The 27,469-nt window shown below is 40.0% G+C and overlaps 1 protein-coding gene across 8 annotated transcripts in view; it reads right to left on the reverse strand.

The window, feature by feature from the left end:
* PHACTR4 (phosphatase and actin regulator 4) overlaps nt 1-27,469 on the reverse strand; it is a 117,578-nt gene that overhangs the window by 55,236 nt on the left and 34,873 nt on the right. For 3 of the 8 annotated variants that reach the window (XM_027109450.1, XM_027109457.1, XM_027109453.1), the window contains exons 2-3: nt 21,882-21,936; nt 21,422-21,475 (exon numbers count right to left, since the gene is read on the reverse strand). In XM_027109450.1, the coding sequence (XP_026965251.1) occupies nt 21,422-21,475; nt 21,882-21,914 (87 nt within the window). In that variant the 5' untranslated portion in view covers nt 21,915-21,936. Of the gene's footprint in view, nt 1-13,369; nt 13,503-21,421; nt 21,476-21,881; nt 21,937-27,469 lie in introns of those variants that run through there. The other 5 variants (XM_027109462.1, XM_027109458.1, XM_027109455.1 and 2 more) reach the window with 3 other exon arrangements.

Here is a 27,469-nt window from a genome sequence, read left to right on the forward strand (position 1 = left end):
CATACCTTTGCTTCTAAATCTTGTAAAATAAAATTTAAAAAGTAACAGTGAAACACCTTAACACTTTAGGAAAACAATGTATGAGGTCAGAGAAAATATGAACAACCTGTCCCTTTGCTCATCTGTCTATGTTAAAGCAATGAGCCCAATCCTAGTTTAACCTTTCTGAAAAGCTAATCTTTATTAGTGCTACCGGGTCTATAAAAATGTAGTCACCAAATAAAACCATCTAAGATGCAAATCTGATTACTGTTTTTTCAGCCTAAAAATAAGTTCCTTTGTTGAAAAAGCCCCAAATGGATCCAATTAGCTATTAAACACTTTACCCATTCTCATCTTGTTCCCAGGCCTAGGCACCAAGAGCCTTCAGAATACCACCTATCCTAAAATCCAAATTGCTGACAACCAAGTTTGTTGTGTTGATTTGTAGTGAATGAAAAGAAAAAAAAGATGATTCTTCTGGGATTTACTCACTTGGGACAAAAAGTCTTCTATTTATAAATCCCAGTCTGACAGAATTTATTTGTGGATCACAGCTTTCAAATGTGACATCCTTTTATGTGTGTTTGGGACAGTAATAATTTCCTTCTTACCTGACTCCAGTTTTGTCCCTTTCTGATCTATTCTCAACAGTGGTACCACCATGACCTTTACAAAAACACAAATCTGACAGGACTCTTCATAGCTTATTAAAAATCCTTCAAGACCTGGCCCAATGTCTATCTTTCTTTCTTTCTTTTGTTTAATTTTTACTGGAGTATAGTTGATTTACAATGTTGCGTTAGTTTCAGGTATACAGCAAAGTGAATCAGTTATACATATATCCACTCTTTTTTAGATTCTTTTCCCATACAGGCCATTACAGAGTATTGAGTAGAGTTCCCAGTGTTATACAGTAGGTTCTTATTAGTTATTTTATATACAGCAGTGTGTGTATGTCAATCCCAATCTCCCAATTTATCCCTCCCCCCTTCCCTCTTGGTAACCATAAGTTTGTTTTCTACATCTGTGACTCTATTTCTGTTTTGTAAATAAGTTCATTTGTACCATTTTTTTAGATTCCACATATAAGTGATATCAAATATTTGTCTTTCTCTGTGTGTCTTACTTCACTCAGTATGACAATCTCTAGGTCCATCCACGTTGCTGCACTAATGCCTATCTTTCTGTCTAACCTTTTCTCTCACCACTCTCCCATGCCTGCTGTCTTTTAAGTCCTATTCCAAACCACTTGGAATTCTTAAACGATGATATATTTGCCCAGGTCTATCTATCTATGCATCTGCTCTTCTAGCTGCCTAAAATGTCCTCTCCCTCCATTCTTTAATCTGGCTAACTCCCACTCCTTCAAAATTCAGTTTATGTTTCACTTCCTCTAGGAATCGCTCCTTGAACATCTACCTTCTATACTTAAGACTGAATTATGCACCCCTTCGGTACTCTGAAGTCACCCTGTATATACCTCTACATATAGGGGTATAAATCACTTTCGTTAAAATTATCTACTTACTTATTTGTCTCTCCTACATTCTTTGAACAGATTGTCTTTATATCCTCAGCTAGTAACATACTTCTCAGCACATAGAAGGCATTCAATAAATATTTTTTTAAATGGAGGGAGGCAAAGGGAAACTAAGATCTTTCACTAGTTTAGCTTGTTAAGTGTCCCTTTCAGGTTGTGGAGTATTTGTTTTGGGAAACATGCCAGGCCTGTAGGTACTGAACATATTATAATAATTCACTGAACAGTTTCATGACAAACAGGAAAGAAAAAAACAGATATAATTGAGATTATCTTGCTAACTTAGCTATGGGTTACATGTTACTATAAATTCACTTCCATAGATGCTTACAGTGACATAATCTTTTAATTACTGTTGCTTTTAGACTTATAAAAAACTGATTTAAAAAAATAGCTCTACTTTTCTTCTAGTTCCTAAGAGAAACAAAAGGACTAAAGTAGCACCACGAGTTTTTAATCACTCAAAGCTGATTTCTGGTCTCTGCTTCTTCTCCCCTTCATTCCTGTTTTCTGGTTTCTGATCATTTCATTAAATGGTAAAAGTTTCCATCAAAAAAATCAAAACATAAAGAAAATAATACTAAACTCAAAATGATTTACTGTTACATATGAACATCTCTAACAAAAGATCTGATGAAAAAGAAAGCTAAAGCTTAGAAAAGGTAAATTAAGTTCAACTTCCTATGCATTCCTTCTCCCCATTCTCTACGGATAATAATAGCTAACATTAATCGACCATGTATTATAATGCCAGGGACTATTCTAAGTGTTTTGTTTTGTCTAATTCTTACAACAAGGCTATAAGAAGGATACCACTTATTATCCCCATTTAGTAGTTGAGGAAACTAAGTCACCCAGGGGTAAACCTGTCCAAGGAGTTCATAGCTAATAAACGGCAAAGCTAAGGTTCATATCTAAGTAATCTGGATGTGAATCTCCACTCCCAACTACTACAAGATAGTTTGTACTACGAAATGGACTTTGAATTCACACAATACCTCCTAGGTGTTTAGATAAGAACATTTATTTTTAACCTTATAAAAACTTTAGGAGGTAGTACTTTATTTATTTATTTATCTATCTATTTATTTATTTAGGGCTGTGTTGGGTCTTCATTTCTGTGCGAGGGTTTTCTCTAGTTGTGGCAAGCGGGGGCCACTTCATCGTGGTGCACGGGCCTCTCACTATCGTGGCCTCTGTTGTTGAGGAGCACAGGCTCCAGACGCACAGGCTCAGTAGTTGTGGCTCTCGGGCATAGTTGCTCCGCGGCATGTGGGATCTTCCCAGACCAGGGCTCGAACCTGTGTCCCCTGCATTAGCAGGCAGATTCTCAACCACTGCACCACCAGGGAAGCCCAGGAGGTAGTACTTTAACAAAAGTAAAATTCAGGTACAGAACAGTTATGTGAATTGCCCAAAATGACAATGTTAAAATTAAAAACACCAACAATTTGTTCTCTTAGCTTACCCCTGATATTTCCAGTATGACTACCAAAAAGAATGATGTTTCTTATCTCAAAATCAATTTTTAAAGGAATTACTTAGAAAATAAGTGAAAGGTCTAGAATCAAGAGAAGTTGGCTATATGGGATACAGACATTTCTACTACCCCTCAAACCAAATCTAGAACAAAAATACTTCAGTCCCAATACTGCATGAGAAACCCAAATTACTGAAGCACAGGTTTACACCTTTAACCCACATGTATGCTACTGGGAGCAATCATTATTAGCAATGTACAAGTGTGCTTCACCACCATGTACTCCTTAGGGAGTACCATACTCCCTAAGGTACTTAGGAGCCCCTAGTTTTTCCTATTTCTCCATGTTCACCAAATTTTCCTGTTAGATACGAGACAAAAACCATTAAAACAAAAAAACTCTACTTAAAGTCATCAGTATTAAACTGTTCAAACAACACAGATATAGAAAAGGCAATATAGATGCTATAAAGCAAGTTTTGTTTTAATAATTTCCTTAAGTACAAGTCATGTTGAATAACATGGCATGAAATTCCAATAACACAACTATTTTTATCTGTATAAAAACACTTACTCATTCTGCCTAGCATTAATAGTTTTTAATCTCCTCTCTGAGTGATGAAACTATATCTTATTCTTTTTTTAAAATTAATTTTTATTCGAGTATGGCTGCTTTACAATATTCTGTTAGCCTCCACTGCACAACAAAATAAATCAGCCACACATACAGATATCCCCTCCCTTTTGGACTTCCCTCCCATTTAGGTTACCACAGTGCATTAGGTAGAGTTCCCTGTGCTATACAGTATGTTCCCATCAGTTGTCTATTTTATACATAGCATCAGTAATGTATATTTGTCAATCCCAGTCTCCCAATTCCTGCCTCCCCACCCCTTTCTCCCTTGGTATCATACATTTGTTCTCTACGTCTATGTCTCTACTTCTGCTTTGCAAATAAGATCACCTATACCATTTTTCTAGATTCTTCACATATGCCTTATTATATGTTATTTGCTTTTCTCTTTCTGACTTACTTCACTCTGTATGACACTCTCTAGGTCCATCCACATCTCTACAAATGACCCAATTTCATTCCTTTTTATGGCTGAGTAATATTCCATTTATATATGCACCACATCTTCTTTATCCATTCCTCTGTTGATGGACATTTAGCTTGCTTCCATGTCCTAGCTATTGTAAACAGCACTGCTATGAACATTGGGGTGCATGTGTATTTTTAAATTATGGTTTTCTCTAGGTATATACCCAGTAGTGGGATTGTTGGGTCATTCGGTGAAAGTATATCTTATTCTTTTTTTTGTTTGTTTTTTTTGTCCTTCATGGCAGCTAGGGCAATGTGCCTGGGAAAATTTATTAAATGAATTAATGAATCACTCAGCCAGCCAATCACCCACCCATCCGCTTTTTCACCTTTTGATTGGTTAGGGTATGTAGTGAGTATGACAATAAATTATCAAGCAAAACCAACTGGACTTCACTGTAACCAATGTTAAGCTACTGGTCCTGGATGCATTATGAGATAATAACTAGAAGTAATAAGCACACACCAAAGCGCTTCACCCCAGCAAGAATGTCTTTTCTTTGGTGCCACTTTTCTCCTTTACTATTTAAGACATAATTCTTACGGGTTCTTGCTATTCAAGCCCTTTGATTATCCAGCTCTATACTGAAGAGGGAAAAGACTGACCTGGGGTGGGGGGCGGGGTGTAAAATGGACAAAATAAAGCTGCTAGACCCATCTGCTTTACACCATTTAAATTCTTTTGGGAGATCAAAGAAGAAAAACAGAAGATACACAATCATCAAAAGAAACCTAAATCTGAAATTTTATAATGTTTGAATAGTCAAGTAAAATGCAGTATTTATTTAATATTCTCATGCAGTGAAAAAAAAGAAAGCTGTAGCTACAGACTGCAATCTGATATGATATCACTCTGGCTACCAAGAGATACACACACTAGTTTGATGAGGAAAAAACAAAACACAACTCTGGGACTTCCCTGGTGGTCCACTGGGTAAGACTCCGCACTCCCAATGCAGGGGGCCTGGGTTCGATCCCTGGTCTGGGAACTAGATCCTGCACGCATGACGCAACTAAAGAGTTTGCATGCCACAGCTAAGAAACTGCATGCCGCAACCAAGAAGACTGCAAACCATGCCTAAGAGCCTGTATGCCACAACGAAGATCCTGCATGCCGCAACTAAGATCCGATGCAGCCAGAATAAATATTAAACACACACACACACACACACACACACACAAATCTTCAATGAGGAACTGAAGGCCATCAACATCATTCCACAAGATAGTCCATTATACTACTATCCCCCTCTTTTAATGGAAGCCTCCATTACGGGGTGTGTACGTGTGTGCACATCTGTGCGTGTTTTGGACTCCACTGATATTTCATGTTGCAATCTTGTAAAACCTATCCTGCCTTTGAATCAAGTCAAAGCTCTATCATGAAAGGCCATTTTTAGTATGATAGAACTCTAGAGGGCCAAGAAGCCAACCACTGAGGTTGTTTTGAAACTAATGGTCCACCGCCTAATGGGAAATGTTCATATAAGTTTTATTACCAACTTTTAAATCCCACTGATCATACTTAACCTGAATTTGAAGTAAAGTTGAAGAAAAACATTTATTTATATTTTTATTTTGGCCGTGCCATGGGGCTTGCGGGATCTTAGTTCCCCGACCAGGAATTGAACCCATGCCCCCTGCAACAGTGCAGAGTCTTAACCACTGGACCGGCAAGGAAGTCCCACTCACCACTTACTATTAAACCATAAAAATTTCAAGAACTTTAAAGTTTTCTTTTCTTTAATAAAAATAATACACACTTTTAAATCTGAATATGCCAATACACTGTGCTGTGCACACTGCTGTTTATCAAGGTTATTTCTTTAAGTAAATTGGGCAGATGGACACTCATAAATTTTCTTATTTCTTGACGTAACGCCTTTATTTACTTATCTATGATAGCAAATTTCTAGTTTTATAAGTTATGTACTTTTCTTGGGCTTCCCTGGTGGTGCAGTGGTTGGGAGTCCACCTGCCGATGCAGGGGACACGGGTTCGTGCCCCGGTCCGGGAGGATCCCACATGCTACAGAGCAGCTGGGCTCGTGAACCATGGCCGCTGAGCCTGCGCGTTCGGAGCCTGTGTTCTGCAACGGGAGAGGCCACAACAGTGAGAGGCCCACGTACCACAAAAAAAAAAAAAAAAAATTTATTCTAATAGATATAAAAATTTTATGATTCATTTTTGAACATTTAGTTTGCATTTATCAGCCATGTTACTGAATTCTTTTTCAGTTGATTCTTTTGGGAATATTTTTCTGAAGAGAGAATAATACTAGCCAACAACTATATACTTATTCTGTTTGTTATTGGAAACATACCTCTAATGATTGCTCATCTTACTGCACTAAGAACCCCCAAAATAATGTTAAATAAAGTAACAGTGGGCATTCTTGTCTTGTTCTTGCTCTAGTGGACATTTCTTCAGTATTTCACTGGTAAGTGTGCTAGTGTCTCTTGGTTTCAGATAGCTATTCTTTATCATATTAAAGGATTATGCAAGCATATTATAAAAGAAAAAAATGAACTAAAAGGATATACACAACATTCATGTTATGGGTTGTCACTGGAGAGTAGTGGTCAAAGGAGATTATAACTAACTTTTATAAATATGCCCTAATGTTACCAATTTTAAAATCAATTGAGTAGAAATATAGGTTCTTGTTATTATTTAAATATTTTAGAATAAAAATAAATTATCCTATTCTTAGTGTAATAAAAGCTTTGAGTGGAATAGTTGAACTTTATCAAAAATTTTTGTGATCAGTAGAGATAAGCATATCGTTTTCCTCCTGTTTTTTTGACTTATCAATGTACTAATGTGTTATTATTTATAGTTTCCTTAATATAATACTTAGATCTTGAAAGAATTCCTCTTGGTTATATTCTTTTAATATACTGAGAGATCTGACATATCCAATGGGGAAAAAAGCAGTTCTAATCAGTATGTTAAAATAACTATATAGCTATAGTAATATAGTTATCTATAACTATATAGATAACTGCTCTAGAAAAAAACATGGAAGTAAATATATCAAAATATTATCAGTAGTTACCACAGGGTGGAAAGATCAAGTGTGACTTAAATTTTTCTACTTTACACCACTTTATATTTTCCAGAGGAAATATGTATTGTTTTTGAAATCAGAAAAAAATATAATAATGACTTGTTGAATTTAATCTGCAAGTACTTTATACAGACTTTCTACAACTATATTCATTAAGTGAGATAGGAAAAATTTCAATTTTCTTTTTGCACTATCTTTGTCAGCTCTCAGTTATCAAGATTTTATAAAATAAATGAGTGTACTTTCTTTTTCTCTACAGTGTGTGATATAGCATTATAATTATTTGCTTCTTCAAACAATTAATGAAACTGTCCATAAGAATCACTGGGGGACTTCCCTAGTGGTCCAGCGGTAAAGAATCCACCTTTCAATGCAGGGGACACGGGTTTGGTCCCTGGTAAGGGAACTAAGATCTCACATGCCACAGAGCAACTAAGCCCACATGCCACAACTACTGACCTCATGCGCCTCAACAAGAGAGCCCATGTGCCACAAACTACAGAGCCCATGCACCCTGGAGCCTGCACGCCACAACTAGAGAGAGAAAACCCGCTGCCACAACTAGAGAGAGGCCTATGCACCACAATGAAGAGCCTGTGTGCTGCAACAAAGGATAGCACATGCCTCAACAAAGATCCCGTGTGCTGCAACTAAGACCCGACACAGCCAAAAAAAGAAAAAGAAAAACAAACAAACAACTCACTGGGCTTAGATACATTTTAACATTTCGACCATGCCTGTTAGTCTATATGGGATTTTCATGTCTTGAGTCACTTTAGTAAATTATATTTCCCTAGAAAATTACCTATTTAATCAGGAATTTATTAATAAAGGTGTAAAAGTATGCAGTGGACAAAGGAGAATATTTTCAACTTCATACCATATACAAAAGTTAACTCGAAAAGAATCATTGACCTAAATGTAAAACCTAAAAAGATAAAACATCTTGAAGGAAAAACAAAAATATCTTTCTGACCCTGAGTTGAACAAAGATTTCTTAGAAGATAAGGAACACTAACCAAAAAAGAAAAAAATGGACTTCATCAATTAAAAACGTCTGCTAATAAGACAAACCACAGGCTGGGAAAAAAACATTTGTGTAGTAACACTTATAAAGAACTTGTATGTGGACCATGTAAAAAACTCTCATGGGCTTCCCTGGTGGCACAGTGGCTGAGAGTCCGCCTGCCGATGCAGGGGACACGGGTTCGTGCCCCGGTCCGGGAAGATCCCACATGCCGCGGAGTGGCTAGGCCCGTGAGCCATGGCCGCTGAGCCTGCGCGTCCGGAGCCTGTGCTCCACAGCGGGAGAGGCCACAGCAGTGAGAGGCCCGCATACCGCAAAAAAACAAAAAAACTCTCACAACTCAATAATAAGAAAATAAGCCAATTTTTAAAAAGATCAAGATCTGAACAGACATTTCATCAGAGAAAAGATATGCATGGCAAATAAACACATGAAAAGTTACTCAATATTATTAGTCATGAGGAAACTGCATATTAAAACCACAATGAGATACCGCTATACACCTATTAGAATGGCCAAAATCCAAAACACTGACAGCACCAAATGCTGGAGCAATAGGAGCTCTCATTCATTGCTGATGGGAACTCAAATAGTACAGCCACTCAGGAAGACAATCTGGCAGTTTCTTAAAAAACTAAACATACCCTTACCATACATTCCAACTGTACCCTTGGTATTTACCCAAATAATTGAAAACTTATATCCACATAAAACCTACACACGGATGTTTATAGCAACTTTATTCATAACTGCCATAATTTGGAAGCAACCAAGATGCTCTTCAGTAGGTAAAGGATAAATAAGCCATGACACATCCAAACAATGGAATATTTTTCAGTGCTAAAAAGAAAAGAGCTATCAAGCCACGAAAAGAGGAACCTTAAATGCATACTACTAGGTGACAGAAGGCAATCTGAAAAAGCTACGTATGGGGGCTTCCCTGGTGGCGCAGCGGTTGAGAGTCTGCCTGCCGATGCAGGGGACATGGGTTCGTGCTCCGGTCTGGGAAGATCCCACATGCCGCGGCCGCTGAGCCTGCGTGTCCAGAGCCTGTGCTACGCAACGGGAGAGGCCACAACAGTGAGAGGCCCATGTAAAAAAAAAAAAAGCTACGTATGAAAAAGCTACTGTATGATTCCAACTTTATGACATTATGGAAAATTAAACTTAAAAGCTTTTGCACAGCAAAGGAAACCATAAACAAGACAAAAAGACAACCCTCAGGATGGGAGAAAATATTTGCAAATGAAACAACAGACAAAGGATTAATCTCCAAAATATACAAACAGCTCATGGAGCTCAATATCAAAAAAACAAACAATCCAATTTAAAAATGGGAGGAAGACCTAAATAGACATTTCACCAAGGAAGACATACAGATGGCCAAGAGGCACATGAAAAGATGCTCAACATCACTAATTATTAGAGAAATGCAAATCAAAACTACAATGAGGTATCACTTCACACTGGTCAGAATGGCCATTATCAAAAAATCTAGAAACAATAAATGCTGGAAAGGGTGTGGTGAAAAGGGAACCCTCCTGCACTGTTGCTGGGAATGTAAATTGATAGAACCACTATGGAAAACAGTATGGAGGTTCCTTAAAGAACTAAAAATAGAACTACCGTATGACCCAGCAATCCCACTACTGGGCACATACCCTGAGAAAACCATAATTCAAAAAGAGACATGTAGGGCTTCCCTGGTGGCACAGTGGTTAGGAATCTGCCTGCCAATGCAGGGGACACGGGTTCGAGCCCTGTCTGGTCCGGGAAGATCCCACATGCTGTGGAGCAACTAAGTCCGTGTGCCACAGCTACTGAGCCTGCGCTCTAGAGCCCGTGAGCCACAACTACTGAGCCCGCGTGCCTAGAGCCAGTGCTCCGCAGAAAGAGAAGCCACTGCAATGAGAAGCCTGCACACCACAACGAAGAGTAGCCCCCACTCGCTGCAACTAGAGAAAGCATGTGCATAGCAATGAAGACCCAACACAGCCAAAAATCAATAAATAAAATAAATAAATTAAAAAAAAAGAGAGACATGTACCACAATGTACATTGCAGCACTATTTTCAATAGCCAGGACATGGAACCAAACTAAATGTTCATTGACAGATGAATGGATAAAGATGTGGCACATATATACAACAGAATATTACTCAGCCATAAAAAGGAACGAAATTGAGTTATTTGTAGTGAGGTGGATGGACCTAGAGTCTGTCATACAGAGTGAAGTAAGTCAGAAAGAGAAAAACAAATACCGTATGCTAACACATATATATGGAATCTAAAAAAAAAAAAAAAATGGTACTGATGAACCTAGTTGCAGGGCAGGAATAAAGAGGTAGACATATAAAATGGACTTGAGGACATGGGGTGGGAGGGGGAAGCTGGGGCGAAGTGAGAGTAGCATCGACATATATACACTACCGAATGTAGAATAGTTGGCTGGTGGAAAGCAGCAGCACAGCACAGGGAGATTGGCTCGGTGCTTTGCGATGACCTAGAGGGGTGGGATAGGGAGGATGGGAGGGAGACTCAAGAGGGAGGGGATATGGGGACATCTGTATGCATATGGCTGATTCGCTTTGTTCTGCAACAGAAACTAACCCAGTATTGTGAAGCAATTATACTCCAATAAAGATCTACTAAAAAATAAAACCAAAAAAAATATGAAAAAAAAAGGCATGAAAGGAATGAACTACTGATACATGCAACAACATGTATGAATCCTGACAGCTTTCTGCTAAGTGAAAAACCAGACAAAAGGCTACATATTGGGGCTTCCCTGGTGGCGCAGTGGTTGAGAGTCCGCCTGCTGATGCAGGGAGCATGGGTTCATGCCCTGGTCCGGGAAGATCCCACATGCCGTGGAGTGGCTGGGCCTGTGAGCCATGGCCGCTGAGCCTGAGTGTCCGGAGCCTGTGCTCCGCAACGGGAGAGGCCACAGCAGCGAGAGGCCCGTGTACCGCAAAAAAAAAAAGAAAAAAGAAAAAAGAAAGGCTATATATTGTATAATTCTGACTACAAAAGGTAAGCAGGGAAATTTTGGTATGGAAGGAAGTACTCTTCATCTTGATTGAGGTGGTAGTTACATGATTTTACGTGTTTGTCAAAAAAAAGAACTATTATATACTTAAAAAGGGTAAATTTTATTGTATATAAATTGTATCTCAATTAACCTGACTTATTTTTTTAAAAAAGGAATTCTAAGGAGCACCTTGTAACTGCTTAACACAGACCAAAAGCTCCATAAGAACAGAGATTACATCTTATTAGTGATCATAATTAATAAGAATATTACAGCTACTGTATGTTCACTATGTGGTTACAATGCTAAGCACATTATAAGTACTAATTCATTTAATTCTTTTTAATAAAAATTTATTTATTTATTTATTTTTGGCTGTGTCAGGTCTTCATTGCTGCATGCGGGCTTTAGTTGTGGCGAGCAGGGGCTACTCTTCGTTGCGGTGTGTTCTCATTGCGGTGGCTTCTCTTGTTATGGAGCACGGGCTTTAGGTGTGCAGGCTTCAGTAGTTGTGGCTCGCGGGCTCTAGAGCACAGGCTCAGTATTTGTGGCACACAGGCTTAGGTGCTCCGCAGCACGTGGGATCTTCCCAGACCAGGGCTCAAACCCGTATCCCCTGCATGGCAGGCACATTCTTTTTTTTTTCCTTTTTAAAATTTTATTTATTTATTTATTTAGTTATTTAGTTATGGCTGCATTGGGTCTTTGTTGTTGGGTCTTCGTTGCTGCATGTGGGCTTTCTCTAGTTGAGGTGAGCGGGGGCTACTCTTCGTTGTGGTGCATGGGCTTCTCATTGCGGTGGCTTCTCTTGTTGCAGAGCTCAGGTTCTAGGCATGCGGGCTTCAGTAGTTGTGGCACGCGGGCTCTAGAGTGCAGGCTCAGTAGCTGTGGTGCACGGGCTTAGTTGCTCCACGGCATGTGGGTATTCCTGGACCAGGGCTCGAACCCGTGTCCCCTGCATTTGCAGGCCGATTCTCAACCACTGTGCCACCAGGGAAGTCCCAAGCAGGCAGATTCTTAACCACTGTGCCATCAGGGAAGTCCCCATTTAATTTTTATAGCAACCTTGTGGGAAAGGTAAAATTCATATCTGTACTTTAGGGATAAACTTAAGATTAGAGAGTAACTGTCTTGCCCAAAAGGACACAGCCACGACGTGGCAGAACTGGGATCTGAAACCAAGTTTGCTTACTCCAGAGCCTGAGGGCTTAACTGTTAGGATATACTGCTTTGTTGATTTTGCTTAGTGTTTAGTGAACAAATGAATGGATGAGGAACAAGTCAACTATGATGGAGTTTGGTAGGGTAGGCTGAATCTATTGACAGTTCATAGGAAGAATAAAACATATATATATTTAAAAGGACACGTTATTAAGTAGAGAAGTAAAGTGGTAATTTTAGGTGTAGCAGGTAAGCTGTGAATGTAGAATGACCATGATAGTCTTTAATACCCTTTAACAATACCCTTTTATTCTTTTACCTCCTTTAAGAAATAATTTTACATATTTTAATTTTTGACACTGAGGAATACAAAGAAGGAACTAAAACACCCATAACCCTACAATCCAGATAAAATCCTTTTTTACATTTAAAAAACCAAAAGTAATATATGTATATAGATGAAAATGCAAACCACACGGGAAGATACAAAATGATAAGTGAAAACCTTCTATCCTTCCTTTTTCTTTTTTCTTCTTTTTTTTTGCCGTGCTGCGCAGCTACTGGGTATCTTACTTAATTCCCTGACCAGCGATTGAACTGAGGCCTATGGTAGCAAAAGCTCAGAGTCCTAACCACTGGGCCACCAGGGAATTCCCACTATCCCTCCCTTTTAATTTTCATTCTTATAATCATCGCCTATGTAGTGTCCAAGACACATTTAAAAATATATATATATATTTATTTATTTTGGCTGTGCTGGGTCTTAGTTGCGGCATGCGGACTCTTAGTTGAGGCCTGCATGCAGGATCTAGTTCCCTGACCAGGGCTTGAACCCCAGCCCCCTGCATTGGGAGCGTGAGTCTTAACCCCTGGACCACCAGGGAAATCCCTGTCCAAGACCCACGGATGAAGGGCTCAGTATGCAGAAATAAATTCAGATGGAAAATCATCTACACATTTAGTCCACCCATCATACTTTCTATGATTTTCTAGGGAGTAAGTAGCAATCAGAAGTGATGAACAGTGGTGAGACGATATGGGAGATGGTCCAGAATGTCAGCATCACTACTTTTCAGGCTTGCATGACTACAAAGATGGCTCATCTTTTCCTATTGACAGAAAAAAATAATTATAGAGCATCTGTGTTATTAAAGTTCATAGTGTTCTACTATAACTTTCATGGTGTTCTATGCACTCTATTTCCCTTAAGACTGTTAATTCTATCTTATGCAGAAAATTTAAAACCACTATAAGAAATACATACAAATATTGCCTACTATTGAGCAGTAGGATATAACAGTAAAAAGATCTTGCCCTTCATAAGTTATACTCTTATCAGAAAATAAGATGACAGAAGATATTTAATATACATATAATAATGCTATATTAAATTTCTATTGAACACCACAGGGAAAAAAATAGAAGTAACATCATTTTTGGCATTGTTTAATTCCAGAGGAATTTATCTCCTACACCTTAAGAATCTCAAAACTAATTAAGTTCATATTTTGCCTTCATTCTTAAAGAGAAGGGAGGGAAGGGCTGTGTTATTAGCATATTTTGAGCTTCAAGTACTAATAACATGATAACATCACAAAAAATTTTCCCGTGAACTTAAGTGAAATGCATTAGTCTTGAGCATGGTTCCTTAACAAATGTCCTTGAAAGGTTAGGAAAACCCCCTTTAAAACATAATAATGATTTATAAATTCAGATTCAGAATAGGAAGAAAACAATTGACTTTATTTGTTTAGGATATGGTTTCTGTTTTCCACTTCAACAAACTGATTCTCATATTTCCTATGTGATACAAATTCTAATCTAAAGGTGATATTACCTTGTTTAATCTGTTTAATCTGTTCCCAGAATACCATGCATATGAATAAAGCCTTTGCACCTAGCTTGAAATTCAGGCTTCACAACAACAATCTATCTCATTAAATAATTATTTCATCAAACACAACCAAAAACTTTTTTTTCAACAAACTGTGCTCTCTTCTGTGGAAGGGAGGGTATATAGAAACTTAATGAAGTTGTTAGAAAATTTAAAACATTTTGAGAAGGCAATTTAGTATATACAGATCCTCTCCTACCCCAAAAAACCTTTTAGAAGAAGTTTCATATGCCAGGGCTTCAGTCCCTTTTCCTGGGTGTGCTACAGAGAGAATGGCTGTTAACCCATAAACATTTGAGAAGGGAGGAAGAAAGCAGAAGCAGGAATAAGCCATTTTTAAAAGTAGCAGGGTATGAAGCATCACAGTAGCTTAAAATGTATACGTATTTTCTCTGGACCCTGTCTTCCCCCAGCACTTATGTACAGTGTGGCCCTTACTTTAAAAAAGAAAACTAGTAGCTTATACCAATATAAATTAACAATGAATACTTTCACTGTATTCTACCAGGTCCCTTTGAAAGGAAAGGGAATAAAATAAGGAGAATCAGGGTAAAAGCTGTTTGATTCCTTTACCACCTTCCCCACTCCATGACCTTGAATGTCTGTCCCATACCAACCCTGGCAGAATTCTGGAGGCCTGTTTTCTGGAAGGGATAAAACAAATGGTCTCTGGACTGGGGGACTCAAAAGGCGGTTGAGCATGAAAAACTGAGGGGAATTGAGTGAACATAATGAATACTGAATGCAGCAACCCTCCCAGTCTTCATCACCCTTTACCATCCAGTGATGAGAAGACTCCGCCCCTTGAACCCTGATACTGGTAACAGACATGTTCCTCAACAATAGGAACAAGAAGCTCACACTATAGTAAGGCCCAAAGGCAACCAGCCTATGCATTTAAAGCTTCTAATTTAAAGCTCACCACTCTTAATCACAAGCAGACAGCTAATTATTACTAGACTTCAGAGGAAAACTCTTACATAAGAGAGATCAAAACAAACAAAGGAAAACAACTTTGGGGGAAAAGAGCCTATGCAGGGCAAAGTAAATCTGTTGAAACAATAAAGAATATTATGAAAGAAATATTCAGAGAATAAAAAAGACCTCCTAGGGACTTCCCTGGCGGTCCAGTGGTTAAGACTTCGCCTTCCAATGCAGGGGGTGTGGGTTCGATCCCTGGTCAGGGAGCTAAGATCAGAAGTGGCCTTGAGGCTAAAAAACCAAAACATAAAGCAGAAGCAATATTGTAACAAATTCAATAAAGACTTTAAAAATGGTCCACATCAAAAAAAAAATCTTAAAAAAAAAAGAACTCCTAGAAATTAAAAAACATAATAGTAGAAAAGAATTTTTTTTTTTTTGCCGTACGCGGGCCTCTCACTGTTGTGGCCTCTCCCGTTGCGGAGCTCAGGCTCCGGACGCGCAGGCTCAGTGGCCATGGCTCACAGGCCCAGCCGCTCCGCGGCATGTGGGATCTTCCCAGACTGGGGCATGAACCCGTGGCCCCTGCATGGGCAGGCGGACTCTCAACCACCGCGCCACCAGGGAAGCCCGAAAAGAAAAATTTAATAGAATATAAAGATAAAGAAATCTTTCAGGAGGTAGAGCTAAAGAAAAAAAGAGATGAAAATTAGAGAACTATTTCAGGAGTCCATCATCAAGCAGCTATTGGCAATCAAGAGAGAAGAAGCGGGAGCTCCCTGGTGGTCCAGTGGTTAGGAATCCACCTTCCAAAGCAGGGGACACAGGTTTGTCCCTGGTCAGGGAACTAAGATCCCACATGCTGTGGGGCAACTAAGCCCAAGCGCCACAAATAAGACCTGACGGAGCCATAAATAAATAAATAAATAAATAAATATTAAAAAAAAAAGAAAGAAAGCAGAAGACATGGGATTTAGGAAACAAAAGAGCCAACACAGGAGAGAAGCAGAGTTCCCAGGTGAATAAGAATACCCCAGGATGACAGCTGTGTACCACACACAGGGAGACACCTGTCCATATTGGAGCAATGTGACTCAACAGACATACTGAAGGCTATTGTCACCAAGATCTCTGCTGCCATTTACTCTCTTTTTAAAGATAAGAAGATAGTGCCCAGGTGAGCTCATCTTGACTAAATGCTGGTGAATTTCTTCTCAAAATACTGAGCTGCCTAATGAGCTCAGAACACTCATTTCACCCACAGAAGTGTTCTTTAACTTATTCCTAAAAGCTTCAGGTAGGTCATGATCAACTTAGGAGAGACCACAGAGCAGCTCACTCTCTCTGACCATACTTCTGCCAAGTGTCCAAGATTGAAGCCCTGCCCAAAACAATTTCCAGGACTAAGTCTTGACTCTGTCCATGACTTCCACAGAAGAGACTCTGAAAATTAGGAAACTGAAGCAGGTATGGTCCACTGATGTCTGGGTATCCCCCAAGATCCTTTCAGGACCCAAGAGGTACAATGATATACTTAATAATACTAAAGAATTTGTTGCCTTTTTCATCATGTTGACACTGGTACTAAGGGTACAAAAGCAATGGTGAGCAAAACTGCTGGCACCTTCACACATATCAAGGCAGTAGCACCAAACTGTAGTAGGACGCATAATCTTCACCACTACATAATTACAGTTAAAAATAATGCCAATTTAAGAATATCCTTGATAAAGCCGTAAAAACTATTATTAGTTTTAATGAATCTCAAGCCCTCTATGTGTCTTTTTACTATTTTGCATGATGAAATGGTAAGTACAATGGTTACCTTCAGTTAAGGCACCTGTGTAGTTGAGTTGCAAGCTGAACTGGCCAGTTTGTTTCATGAAGTACTGCTTTTACTGGAAAGACTGAATGACAAACTATTTTGTTCAAGCTTAGATATTTCACAGATATTTTCTCAAAAATGAATGGAGCCTGTCACTACAAATAAAACTGACAGTACTTGTTGCCAGTGATATATGTCAAGCTTTCAAGAGAAAATTCTAATTTTGGAAAACATATCCACTAGAGTGAGCCTGCCAACTTCCCAATATTTAAAGACTTTTCTGGTGAGATCAGTGGTGGCATTAACAAATGTGATTTTAGAATATAATATAATAAAATGTGTAAACATCTGTCCATATAAGAAATGTCCTAGAGGCCTTAGGTCTGTCCCACTAGAATGTGATGGGTAAAAATCTCTCACTTTAATTTTCAGAATGCAACAAATAATTCTTTTCCAATGTATCTACATAACTGTTAGTTAACCTAACTGTAACAAAATTCTCAACCATCTTCCAGGGGCTCCATCTTCTTAGAAACAAATTCATTTTACATTCAGAATTCTTTCCCTTTTCAAATGGCACTGAGTGGACCATAACTCAATAAACCAGATTCTTATCATATGTATGTTTTGTGAGCAATTAAAAAAAAAACCCTACAAACTATTATGCATAAAATAAGCTACAAGGATATATTGTACAACACAGGGAATATAACCAAATTAAATTAAAAAAATAAAAATAAAGTATAAGGGCTTCCCTGGTGGCGCAGTGGTTAAGAATCCGCCCGCCAGTGCAGAGGACACGGGTTCGAGCCCTGGTCTGGGAAGATCCCACATGCCGCGGAGCAACTAAGCCTGTGCGCCACAACTACTGAGCCTGCGCTCTAGAGCCCCAGAGCCACAACTACTGAGCCCGCCGTGCTGCAACTACTGAAGCCCGCGCGCGTAGAGCCCATGCTCCGCAACAAGAGAAGCCACCGCAATGAGAAGCCTGCGCACCGCAACAAAGAGCAGCCCCCGCTCACAGCAACTAGAGAAAGCCCACGCACAGCAACAAAGACCCAATGCAGCCAAAATAATAAATAAATAAATAAAAGTATAAGAGGAAAAAATCCTCTCACTAGCACAGAAGACGAACATTTTCTCATATCAGTGATCAAAAGCACATATTAATTTATATTTCAACTGACTACTAGCCAACTGTAACTTCCATAGCAACTTTCCCTTTGGTATTCTCTAGTAAATTTAAATTATATTTAAATTTAATTTAAGTTGATTTAATTAGCTTAATAATAAGTTTAATTAATTAGATTAAATTCCATTTAAGTTATGTTTAAGTTAGGTGAGGTAAGGAGGTCACTCAGCAGAAAAAAAAATGTTTCCCATAAAAGCCTTTGGAGTTGTCGTACGTTACGCTAGTTTATCATACGAACATGTTCTTTAGGATTTGTCACCAAGCAACTATATCAACTCGATTCACCAAATTGTTCATAAATAACGCCCTTAAGAATTAATTTGTAAAGAAACTGCAAATTTATGAATAAAGTACTGACTGCCCTCTAGTGTTCAAAATAAGGATTTCACTGATGAGCTAGATGCAAGGTACACTACAGGGTGAAAAAAGCCAAACTCCTAAAGAAGCCATTCAGGGTCATTAAAATCAGAGGAGAAATTCTTATCTGGCAAGGTTTTCAACAACAGTCTTTTCAAAGCAAGACAACAAGCTATTAATCTGAGCTATCTGGTTACTTACTTGTACCAGGTGCCCAAAGAGCCTAATTTCAGTCATCTACAGTAACTGTGTGTGAGTAGAATATAAACTTGGAACCTTTTTTACACTACTACTTCAAGTTACACTGCCATAAAATGAGATTCAGACTTTTCCCCATTTGGTGAAGAAGCACAAAATGCTCGAATCAAAACCTGCCTCTTGAAAAAAAAAAAACAAACCGAAAATCCTGCCTCTTGGGCTTCCCTGGTGGCCTAGTGGTTGAGAGTCCACCTGCCGATGGGGACACGGGTTCGTGCCCCAGTCTGGGAAGACCCCACATGCCGCGGAGCGGCTGGGCCCGTGAGCCATGGCTGCTGAGCCTGCGCGTCCGGAGCCTGTGCTCCACAACGGGAGAGGCCACAACTGTGAGAGGCCCGCGTACCGCAAAAAAAAAAAAAAAAAACCTGCCTCTTGGGACTTCCATGGTGGCGCAGTGGTTAAGAACCCACCCGCCAATGCAGGGGACACGACTTTGATCCCTGGTCCGGGAAGATCCCACATGCCGCGGAGCAACTAAGCCCATGCACCACAACTACTGAAGCCTGCGTGCCTGGAGCCCTTGCTCCACAAGAGAAGCCACCACAGTGAGAAGCCCAGCGCACTGCAACAAAGAGTAGCCCCCCTGCTGACCACAACTAGAGAAAGCCCGCGCGCAGCAACGAAGACCCAACGCAGCCCAAAAAATAAATAAATAAATAAATAAAATAAAAGTACCTATCTTTTAAAAAAACAAAAACAAAAACAAAACCTGCCTCTAGCATAATGAGGTTATTAACAAGGAAAACTTTCTCTGGTTGCTTTTTTTTTTGCTGATGCATATAAAGTGGGAAGTACGTCCTAACTAGTCTTCCAAGTGTATAATATGTGGGTTTGTTTTTTTTTTGGCTGTTACGCTTTTAATTGTGGGAGGTACAATATGCATCAATGTACAAGAATGTTTTACATACTCATTAGCATAGTGACTAATGTAAATTTAAGGATATACAATGTGTTAAACCTAAAAAACTACGAAGTTTCCTGCAACTTAAGATAATGGAAAGGCTCCTTCTTAAGTTTTTACACACCACCTTTACTTTTAAAATTCTAAATCGTATCGGGGGGAACTAAAAGGTAATAGAAGGCTTGTTTCAGCTGTGGTTCAACAATTCTAATGAAGCTGTACAGCAATGACACTGGAATTGTGAATTTTTCCCCCAAAGGGCTTTCTAGATGACCACAGGAAAAATTTTTAAAAGTATTTCCAATAACATGTAGGCAAGGTGAGTAGCTTAATAGTTTAAAAGCCTGGGGACTTCCCTGGTGGCGCAGTGGTTAGGAATCCGCCTGCCAATGCAGCAGACACGGGTTCAATCCCTGGCCTGGGAAGATCCCACATGCTGCAGAGCAACTAAGCCCGTGCACCATGACTACTGAAGCCCACGTGCCTAGAGCCTGTGCTCCGCAACAAGAGAAGCCACCGCAATGAGAAGCCTATGCACTGCAACTAGCCCCCACTCACCGCAACTAGAGAAAGCCTGTGCACAGCAATGAAGACCCAACGCAGCCAAAAATAAATAAATAAATAAATAAATAAATAAAATGCTGTGGATTCAGAACACAATGATAAAAAATAAAATAAAAGCCTGGAAAGCAGCTAAGATGTCTCATCTTAGAGAATTTTAAAATATGGTAGAAATACCATTTCTCTCCTACAGAGAAACTTTTTAAAGCACGGATATAACTCTACAGATACTAAAGAAACATCAATAATTTTCAAAAAGCTTCAATAAACACCCCAAGGCACAAGTGTTCAAAATGGCCTACTAACTATCTCAGACCGTATCTCTCTGTGAAATTGCAGTCAATAGGAAAACAGAGTTCAATACACAGTGACTGACTTTTTAGTCAAAAAGGTAGATACAAAACCTTTGTGTATCTAGATTTATACTCCCTTAACCATGTTGTTACAGAATTTAAAACTTATTATTTTAACTTGCCAACTGGTTCTTTGCTGTATTTGAAGTAACTAACATTCTAGAGCATTAGGTCTCAAAGTGTGGTCTAGGAACTACTAGAGATGACGCATAGCAATGTCAGAATTACTTTTTATATTACAAAAGTGCTATTTGCCTTTTCACTCTCATTAGCTCCAATCAGTCAATTCTCCAGAGTCTACAGGGTATGTGATAACAAAACAGATTAAATGCAGAAGCAGATATGTGAATCCAGCTGTCTTCTATTAAACCAGACATTAAAGAGATTTGCAAAATGTAAAACAATGCCACTCTTCTTGTTACTCTTTTTTATTTGGGGAGTTATTTTTCATTAAAAAATTTTATTTATGTAACATATAATGGGTTTATTAATGTTATTTTGAAATGAATTAATATCTTTAAATGTCTATTTTAATTTGTAATATAGTAAATATCAATAGATATAAATCATACAAACAAAGCTCTTTGGGGCCCTCAATTATACTTCAGAGTATAAAGGGATCCTGAAGCCAAAAAGTTTGAGAACTGATAAACTAGAGAGCTTAGCACACTAAACATGAAAAAAATCAATTTATTCTCAAAGCTTTAATGGAGGTAAGGATAAAACACAAATATCATTTACTAAGAAAAATGTAGGTGATACTCACCAAATGGATCTTCCATGCCACTATTAACCAGTTTAGGGAGGTGGTATATAGTTTCTAAAAAGAGAAAAAAGTAAATGATATACTTAAAACATAAAATCCATCACCTTTTATATTTCTTAAAAAATAAACCCAATTCAGTAACACTGATTATAGTTTAAAACTAGAACATTATAGAAATGTACAACTTATTAAGTGAGAACATTGCCAACTGGGATTTATTTTAAGGGGGTTGAGGTACAGATATAAGTTCCCTTTCCAATCTCCATCTTGAATTTACTGGAGTGTAAGGAAAAAAGCAAGTTAAAAAAATTTTTTTTTATTTTTTAGGGAGGGGGGACAAAGGGAAAAAGGGAGGGGTGGGGAAGGGGAGAGGGAAGAAGGGAGGGAAGGAGAGAGAGCAGCAAAAAGCCAAATTTTTATGCAAAAAAACCCCCAAACAAACAAAACTCACAAAACTCACATAAACATCTGGGAAAGCATATGAGGATATCATAGAATGAAGGAATTGGTTTTACCTGAGGAAAGTAGAAAGTAGTTCAGTAAGTTAAGAATGCTCAAGTATTAAAATAAAACAAAAAAATTTTGAAAAAAGTCGAATAAGTATAGATATTCAACCTCCCTCACCCTTAATCAAAACAAGGATCGAATCTGCCCAATCTTGCTTTTTTATCTCTTTCATAGTTTTGATCCCAAGGGCACTCCTTAGTTAACAATTTGAATACTAAACTCCAATTCAGAGTCTGCTTTTCAGAGAATATAACCTACTAACAGTGGGGGCTGGCAGTGATCTGAGAAAATTAGGACTGTGAAGGGGTTTTGGAGTTGAATCCTCACAGACTAGATAGCACTGAGGACCCCACTGGTGGTGGTAGGTAACCAGATAATCCCTGGCACAAGGTGCTGGTACAATTCTTAAACTTTCACTAGTGGTGAATAATGATGATCTATCTATGGACAGAATGATCTAGTTGATTGGATTGATGAGGTACTTGAAGAGTAAGGGGGAAATAACTATAATGACAATGGAATTGAACGGCTATTACTAAACTTAACTGATGCTCTAGAAGAAGATAACAAAAAGCTAAGAGTGATCAACAGTCAACTGAAAGTCAAATGTGGGGAATTCCCTGGCAGTCCAGCGGTCAGGACTCCATGCTTTCACTGGCAAGGGCCGGGGTTCAATCCCTGGTTGGGAACTAAAATCCCACAAGCTGTGTGGCACAGCCTAAATAAATAAGTAAGTAAGCATCAATAAGTAATTTTAAAAAAGTGAAATATGAACACCCCAGGGCCTCCTGGTAATTCATAAAGAGGCTCTTTTCTGTGGCAGCAGGAGGAGAGAAAAAGCTGGAGGCCAGGCCCAAGAGTTAATCAACAGAGTAGCCGAGCGCCAAGGAAGGTTAACTCTCAGCTAAGGGAGGTGTGCTACGCCACGGCTGGGCCCTGCCTGGGAAAGAACGAGACCCTCATACATGCGATGGAGACAAGGGAGTTGATGCCCCTCCAGTATCTTGAATGCAATAGGGCCCTTGAAACTGCGAAACTGGCTCACCATCTCTGTAAGAGCTAGCACTCTTCCCGCACTTGAAGATGATGCAGAGGCCTCCCCACCCTGCTCAATAAACAATGTCCCCTCAGGATCTGCCACCTCCATGCCTCCTAACTTGTAGTAGTAGGTCAGGGCATAACCCAGCCCAGATATTTTGTGCCTGATAAGGTCACAAAGGAATTATAACCCAAGGGAGCTGCAAGACTTAGCCAGCATGTACTGGCAGGGGCTAAGTGAGAGCAAATGTGAATTCTGAGGGTGCTTAAACATCAGAACCAGAACATAAAGTTACTGATCACTCTCCAGAGATACAGGATTTAACACCCTGGCAAAAACCTCAGAATATGGTATGAACTTATCACTAGGATGGTTCCTAAAAGCTGGAAAAGTCATGGCCCATGATAAGTAGCAATGACAAAACTGCAGTGGCAGACAGGGGAGGAAGGGATTAAAAGGCTCACTTAGTGAAGTTGGCTTGCTGAAGTGGTCAGAAAAAAGTATTACGTTCCTTGAAATGGCTGGGAGGATACTATAAGGAATGTGCTGGGGAGAGGGGCACCAGCATCATTAAGAAGTTTAAAAGCTGTTCTCCACAGAGAATTTGTTATAAAACTAATGCCACTGGGACTTCCCTGGTGGTGCAGTGATTAAGAATCCGCCTGCCAATGCAGGGGACACGGCTTCGATCCCTGGTCTGGGAAGATCCCACATGCCACAGAGCAACTAAGCCCGTGCGCCACAGCTGCTGAGCCTGTGCTCTGTAGCCCCCGAGCCACAACTACTGAGCCCGCGTGCCACAACTACTGAAGCCCACGCACCTAGAGCCCATGCTCCGCAACGAGAGAAGCCACTGCAATGAGAAGCCAGTGTACCGTAATGAAGAGCAGCCCCCGCTCGCCGCAACTGGAGAAAGCCCGCGCGCAGCAATGAAGACCCAACACAACCAAAAAAAGAAAAAGATGTATAAAACAAAAAACCCCCCTAATGCCACTGATAGCAACGGTGATGACAGGACCCTAGAACAAAGGAGACCAGGCCATGGTACTTAATGACTGAAGCCAGATGGAGACACTTACTATAAAGATCAGCAAAGTCAGAGTGGCAGTCAAAGGAATCCGACTCACAGATTTGCAGAGATAGTTAATAAAGCATGGTGTATTTATGAAGCAAAATAGACAAGCAGCTAATAAGAGCACTTCTCCATCTGTAACATCAAAAGAAATCAGGGATGGAAGATCTGGATGCTGAGGTCAGTCCCCTCAATAAAAAAATATCAGAATCCATGCCCAGTGTCTGAACATGAGCCAGTTTCAGATCCTGACCCCTTTGACTGAAGGAGGCCAGGTACCCAAGAGAAAAGAACCTGCAACACCAAAGCAAGTATAACAATTCCCTGAGAAACCTATGGCCTAAGAGACCCATATACTATAGGTCTTATGGACCCCATACTCAGAAGGTCCCTGCACTTGAAGTTTAATGCTCTGCAGTCACTGTCTTAAAATTCTTAATAATTTTATCTATGAATTTCTGCTCCATAAGTGAAATCTGAGGGGGAAAATGAAGCATGTGCTGGGGGCTTGAAGCCTCAGCTCACACACAGTCCACCTCTTCCTGTCTTCCCAGGAGCGGCCTCTTGGCCACTCCCTCTGGTCCCAGCTGGCCATCCTTTCCCTGCCTGGGCTAGGAGTGCCACGTACTTTTGGTGGGCAATTTCTCTCACCCATTCTCAATCCAGGTGTAATCAGCATGCAAATTATGTAGTCAGCTCTGTCTACGGTCATTTACTCAGTTAACAGTAAACTGCGTAAACGGGAATGCTAACATTTTAAGGATAGGTTGACATTGACACCTGGAGTCTGGAAGTATAATCATGGACTTATGAGGACCAGGAAATAAACTGAGCCCTGGCCAAGGTCCAGTTCACGATGGGCCCACTGGGTGTGTGAACCATCCTGGTGGTCACTTCCCTGGACCCTGAATGTATAATTGAAACAGACATACCTGGAAGTTAGTGAGTCCTTGGCTTATGGGATAGGAGTTATACTGGAGAAGGCCAAGTGGAAGGAAGCCTCTAAAGGTGGGTGCCCCATCCCACCTTCCAAGATAATAAACACAAAAGAAAACAATATTGTATTCTGGGGGCAAGGGAGGGGAGATGGCAGAAATTAGTGCTACACCCCCAGAGGATGCAGGATTTACCAGTGTGGTCCCGGCAGAAACCAGATAAATCCTGGAGGAAGGTAGATTACCACAAACTCAATCTAATAGTAGCCACAACTGCAGCTGCCATGCCAGATGTGGTATCTTTGCTAGAGCCAATTAACACAGCCCCAGGAGCATAGTACACTGTCAGAGATCGAAGGAATAAGTTCTTTTTCTCTTATCCCGTCAAGAAAGTAGGATCAGCAACAATTCACATTCACATGGAATGGATTATAGCATACTTTTACAGGACCATGTCAATTTTGCCACTGTCTCATGTAATATAGTCTTATGATAATATAGACTTCTTGTAGAATATCACACTGACCTACTATATTAATAACATCATGCTAATTGGGCCAGATGAACAGGAGGTGGATAGCACACTGAAGGCCTTGACAGAACACATGGACTCCAGAGGGTGAAAGATAAATGCTACAGAGATTCAGGCACCCATTCATCAGTAAATTTTTATAGGCCCAGTCGTCAGGGGCTTGATAAAACATGCCATTCAAGTAAAGGCATCCAAGTAACCGACTGCATCTTGCACCTCCCACCATTAAGAGGGAAGCATGACACCCAAGAATACTGTTCTGGCTTTTATATCAGGTGACACAAAAAGTTACCAGTTTCCAGAACAGTAAAGGACTCTGCAGGTCTGGATGGTGAGGCAAACAATCTGGCAAATGCTATGGTATTATGGCAAGCCCCAGTGGGAGAATCACTATGCAGACCCCTGGGATCTGGAGCAAGGCCATTCCATTTTCAGTGGAAAATTGTATGCCTTCTGCAAAACAACTCCTGGCATGCTACTGGGTCCTAGCATATACAGAACACCTGATGATGTGACACCAAGTGACCATTTATCCAGAATCACCCACCATGACCTAGGTTCTATGAGATACCAAGTCATAGGGTTGGGTGGACCCAGCAATAATTCAGCATTAAGATGAAGGTGATACATCCAGTATCTAGCACAAGTAGGACCAGAAGTCACGAGCATGAGCAGATAGCCCAAACCCTCATATCATCTACCATTGTTGCAAAGTGCCCCTTCATTAGCATATACCTTTGGCCATACTGGGGGGCCCTCACAGCCAGCTGACAAAGGAAAAACCCTCACCTTCTTCACAGATGGCTGTCACTGGGTCCAAGTCAAAAATGGACAGTGGTTGCACCACAGCCTCACTCGGGGTTGGCACTGAAGGACAGTGCCCAATGGGCAGAGCTTCAGGCAGACTGTCTACTTTGTGCAGACAAAGAATTGGTTTGAGGTTAAAATATATGTGGACTCACAGGTAAATGTCCTGATGTGCTGGTCAGGGGGCATAAAAGGAGAATGATTAGAAAATTAGGGGGAGAAAAAAAGAAAATTAGGGGAAGGAGGTCTTAAGGTAGAGGCACGTGGGAGGATACAAGAATAGACACATTTGAAGATCTTCATATCACATGTTAACAGTCATCAGAGAACATCTACCATGAAAAAAGCACAAAACAACCAAGTAGACAATGACTCAACCAGTTTACATCAGCCATCTTTTGTCATGGCCTCCCCAGTGCTAGAAAAATGAGCACCTGAAAGAAGGTGGTCATGTGGCAGAGATATACTCTATGCATAGACAACAGTATGAAGTCCTACTTACCAAGTATGCTCTAGCTACTGATGCCACCAAGAGCCCGAAGGGCCAGCAACAGAGACAAACACAAAGCTTCCAGTATGACATCTTTCAAGGAAACCAACCAGCCTTTGGATGGCAAGCTGACTGTATTTGGCCCCTTCCACCCTGAAAAGGTGAACAATTTATTCTGAAAGAAACAGGGGGACTTCCCTGGTGGTCCAGCTGTTAAGGCTCCATGCTCCCAATGCAGATGGCCCGGGTTTGATCCCTGGTCAGGGAACTAGATCCCTCATGCTGCAACAAAGATCCTGCATGCTGTAACTAAGACCTGGAGCAGCCAAATAAATTAATTAATTAAAAAAAAAAAAAAAAGAAAGAAATAGGGACATATTCTGGCTGTACATTTGCCTTTCCTGCCCTCAGGGCTGCAGTGAACAGTACATGAGAGTTAAGGAAATGTTTAATCTACCAGTAAGCATCATCCTACATAACATCATTTCACGACAAGGGACCCACTCTGTAGTAAAGTAAGTGCAAGAGAGGGCCCAGGACCATGGGATCTACTGGTGGTATATATACAACACCACCTAGAATCTGCTAACCTAAAAGAGCACTGGAATGGCCTGATGAAGGCACAGCTGAAGCACCAACTCAATGACGTATTTTATGACAAAAGAG

Source organism: Aethalodelphis obliquidens, unplaced genomic scaffold (genome assembly GCF_003676395.1).
Source record: "Aethalodelphis obliquidens isolate GAN/ISIS:26980383/991018 unplaced genomic scaffold, ASM367639v1 scaffold9, whole genome shotgun sequence".
In the NCBI taxonomy this organism is placed as follows: domain Eukaryota; kingdom Metazoa; phylum Chordata; class Mammalia; order Artiodactyla; family Delphinidae; genus Aethalodelphis; species Aethalodelphis obliquidens.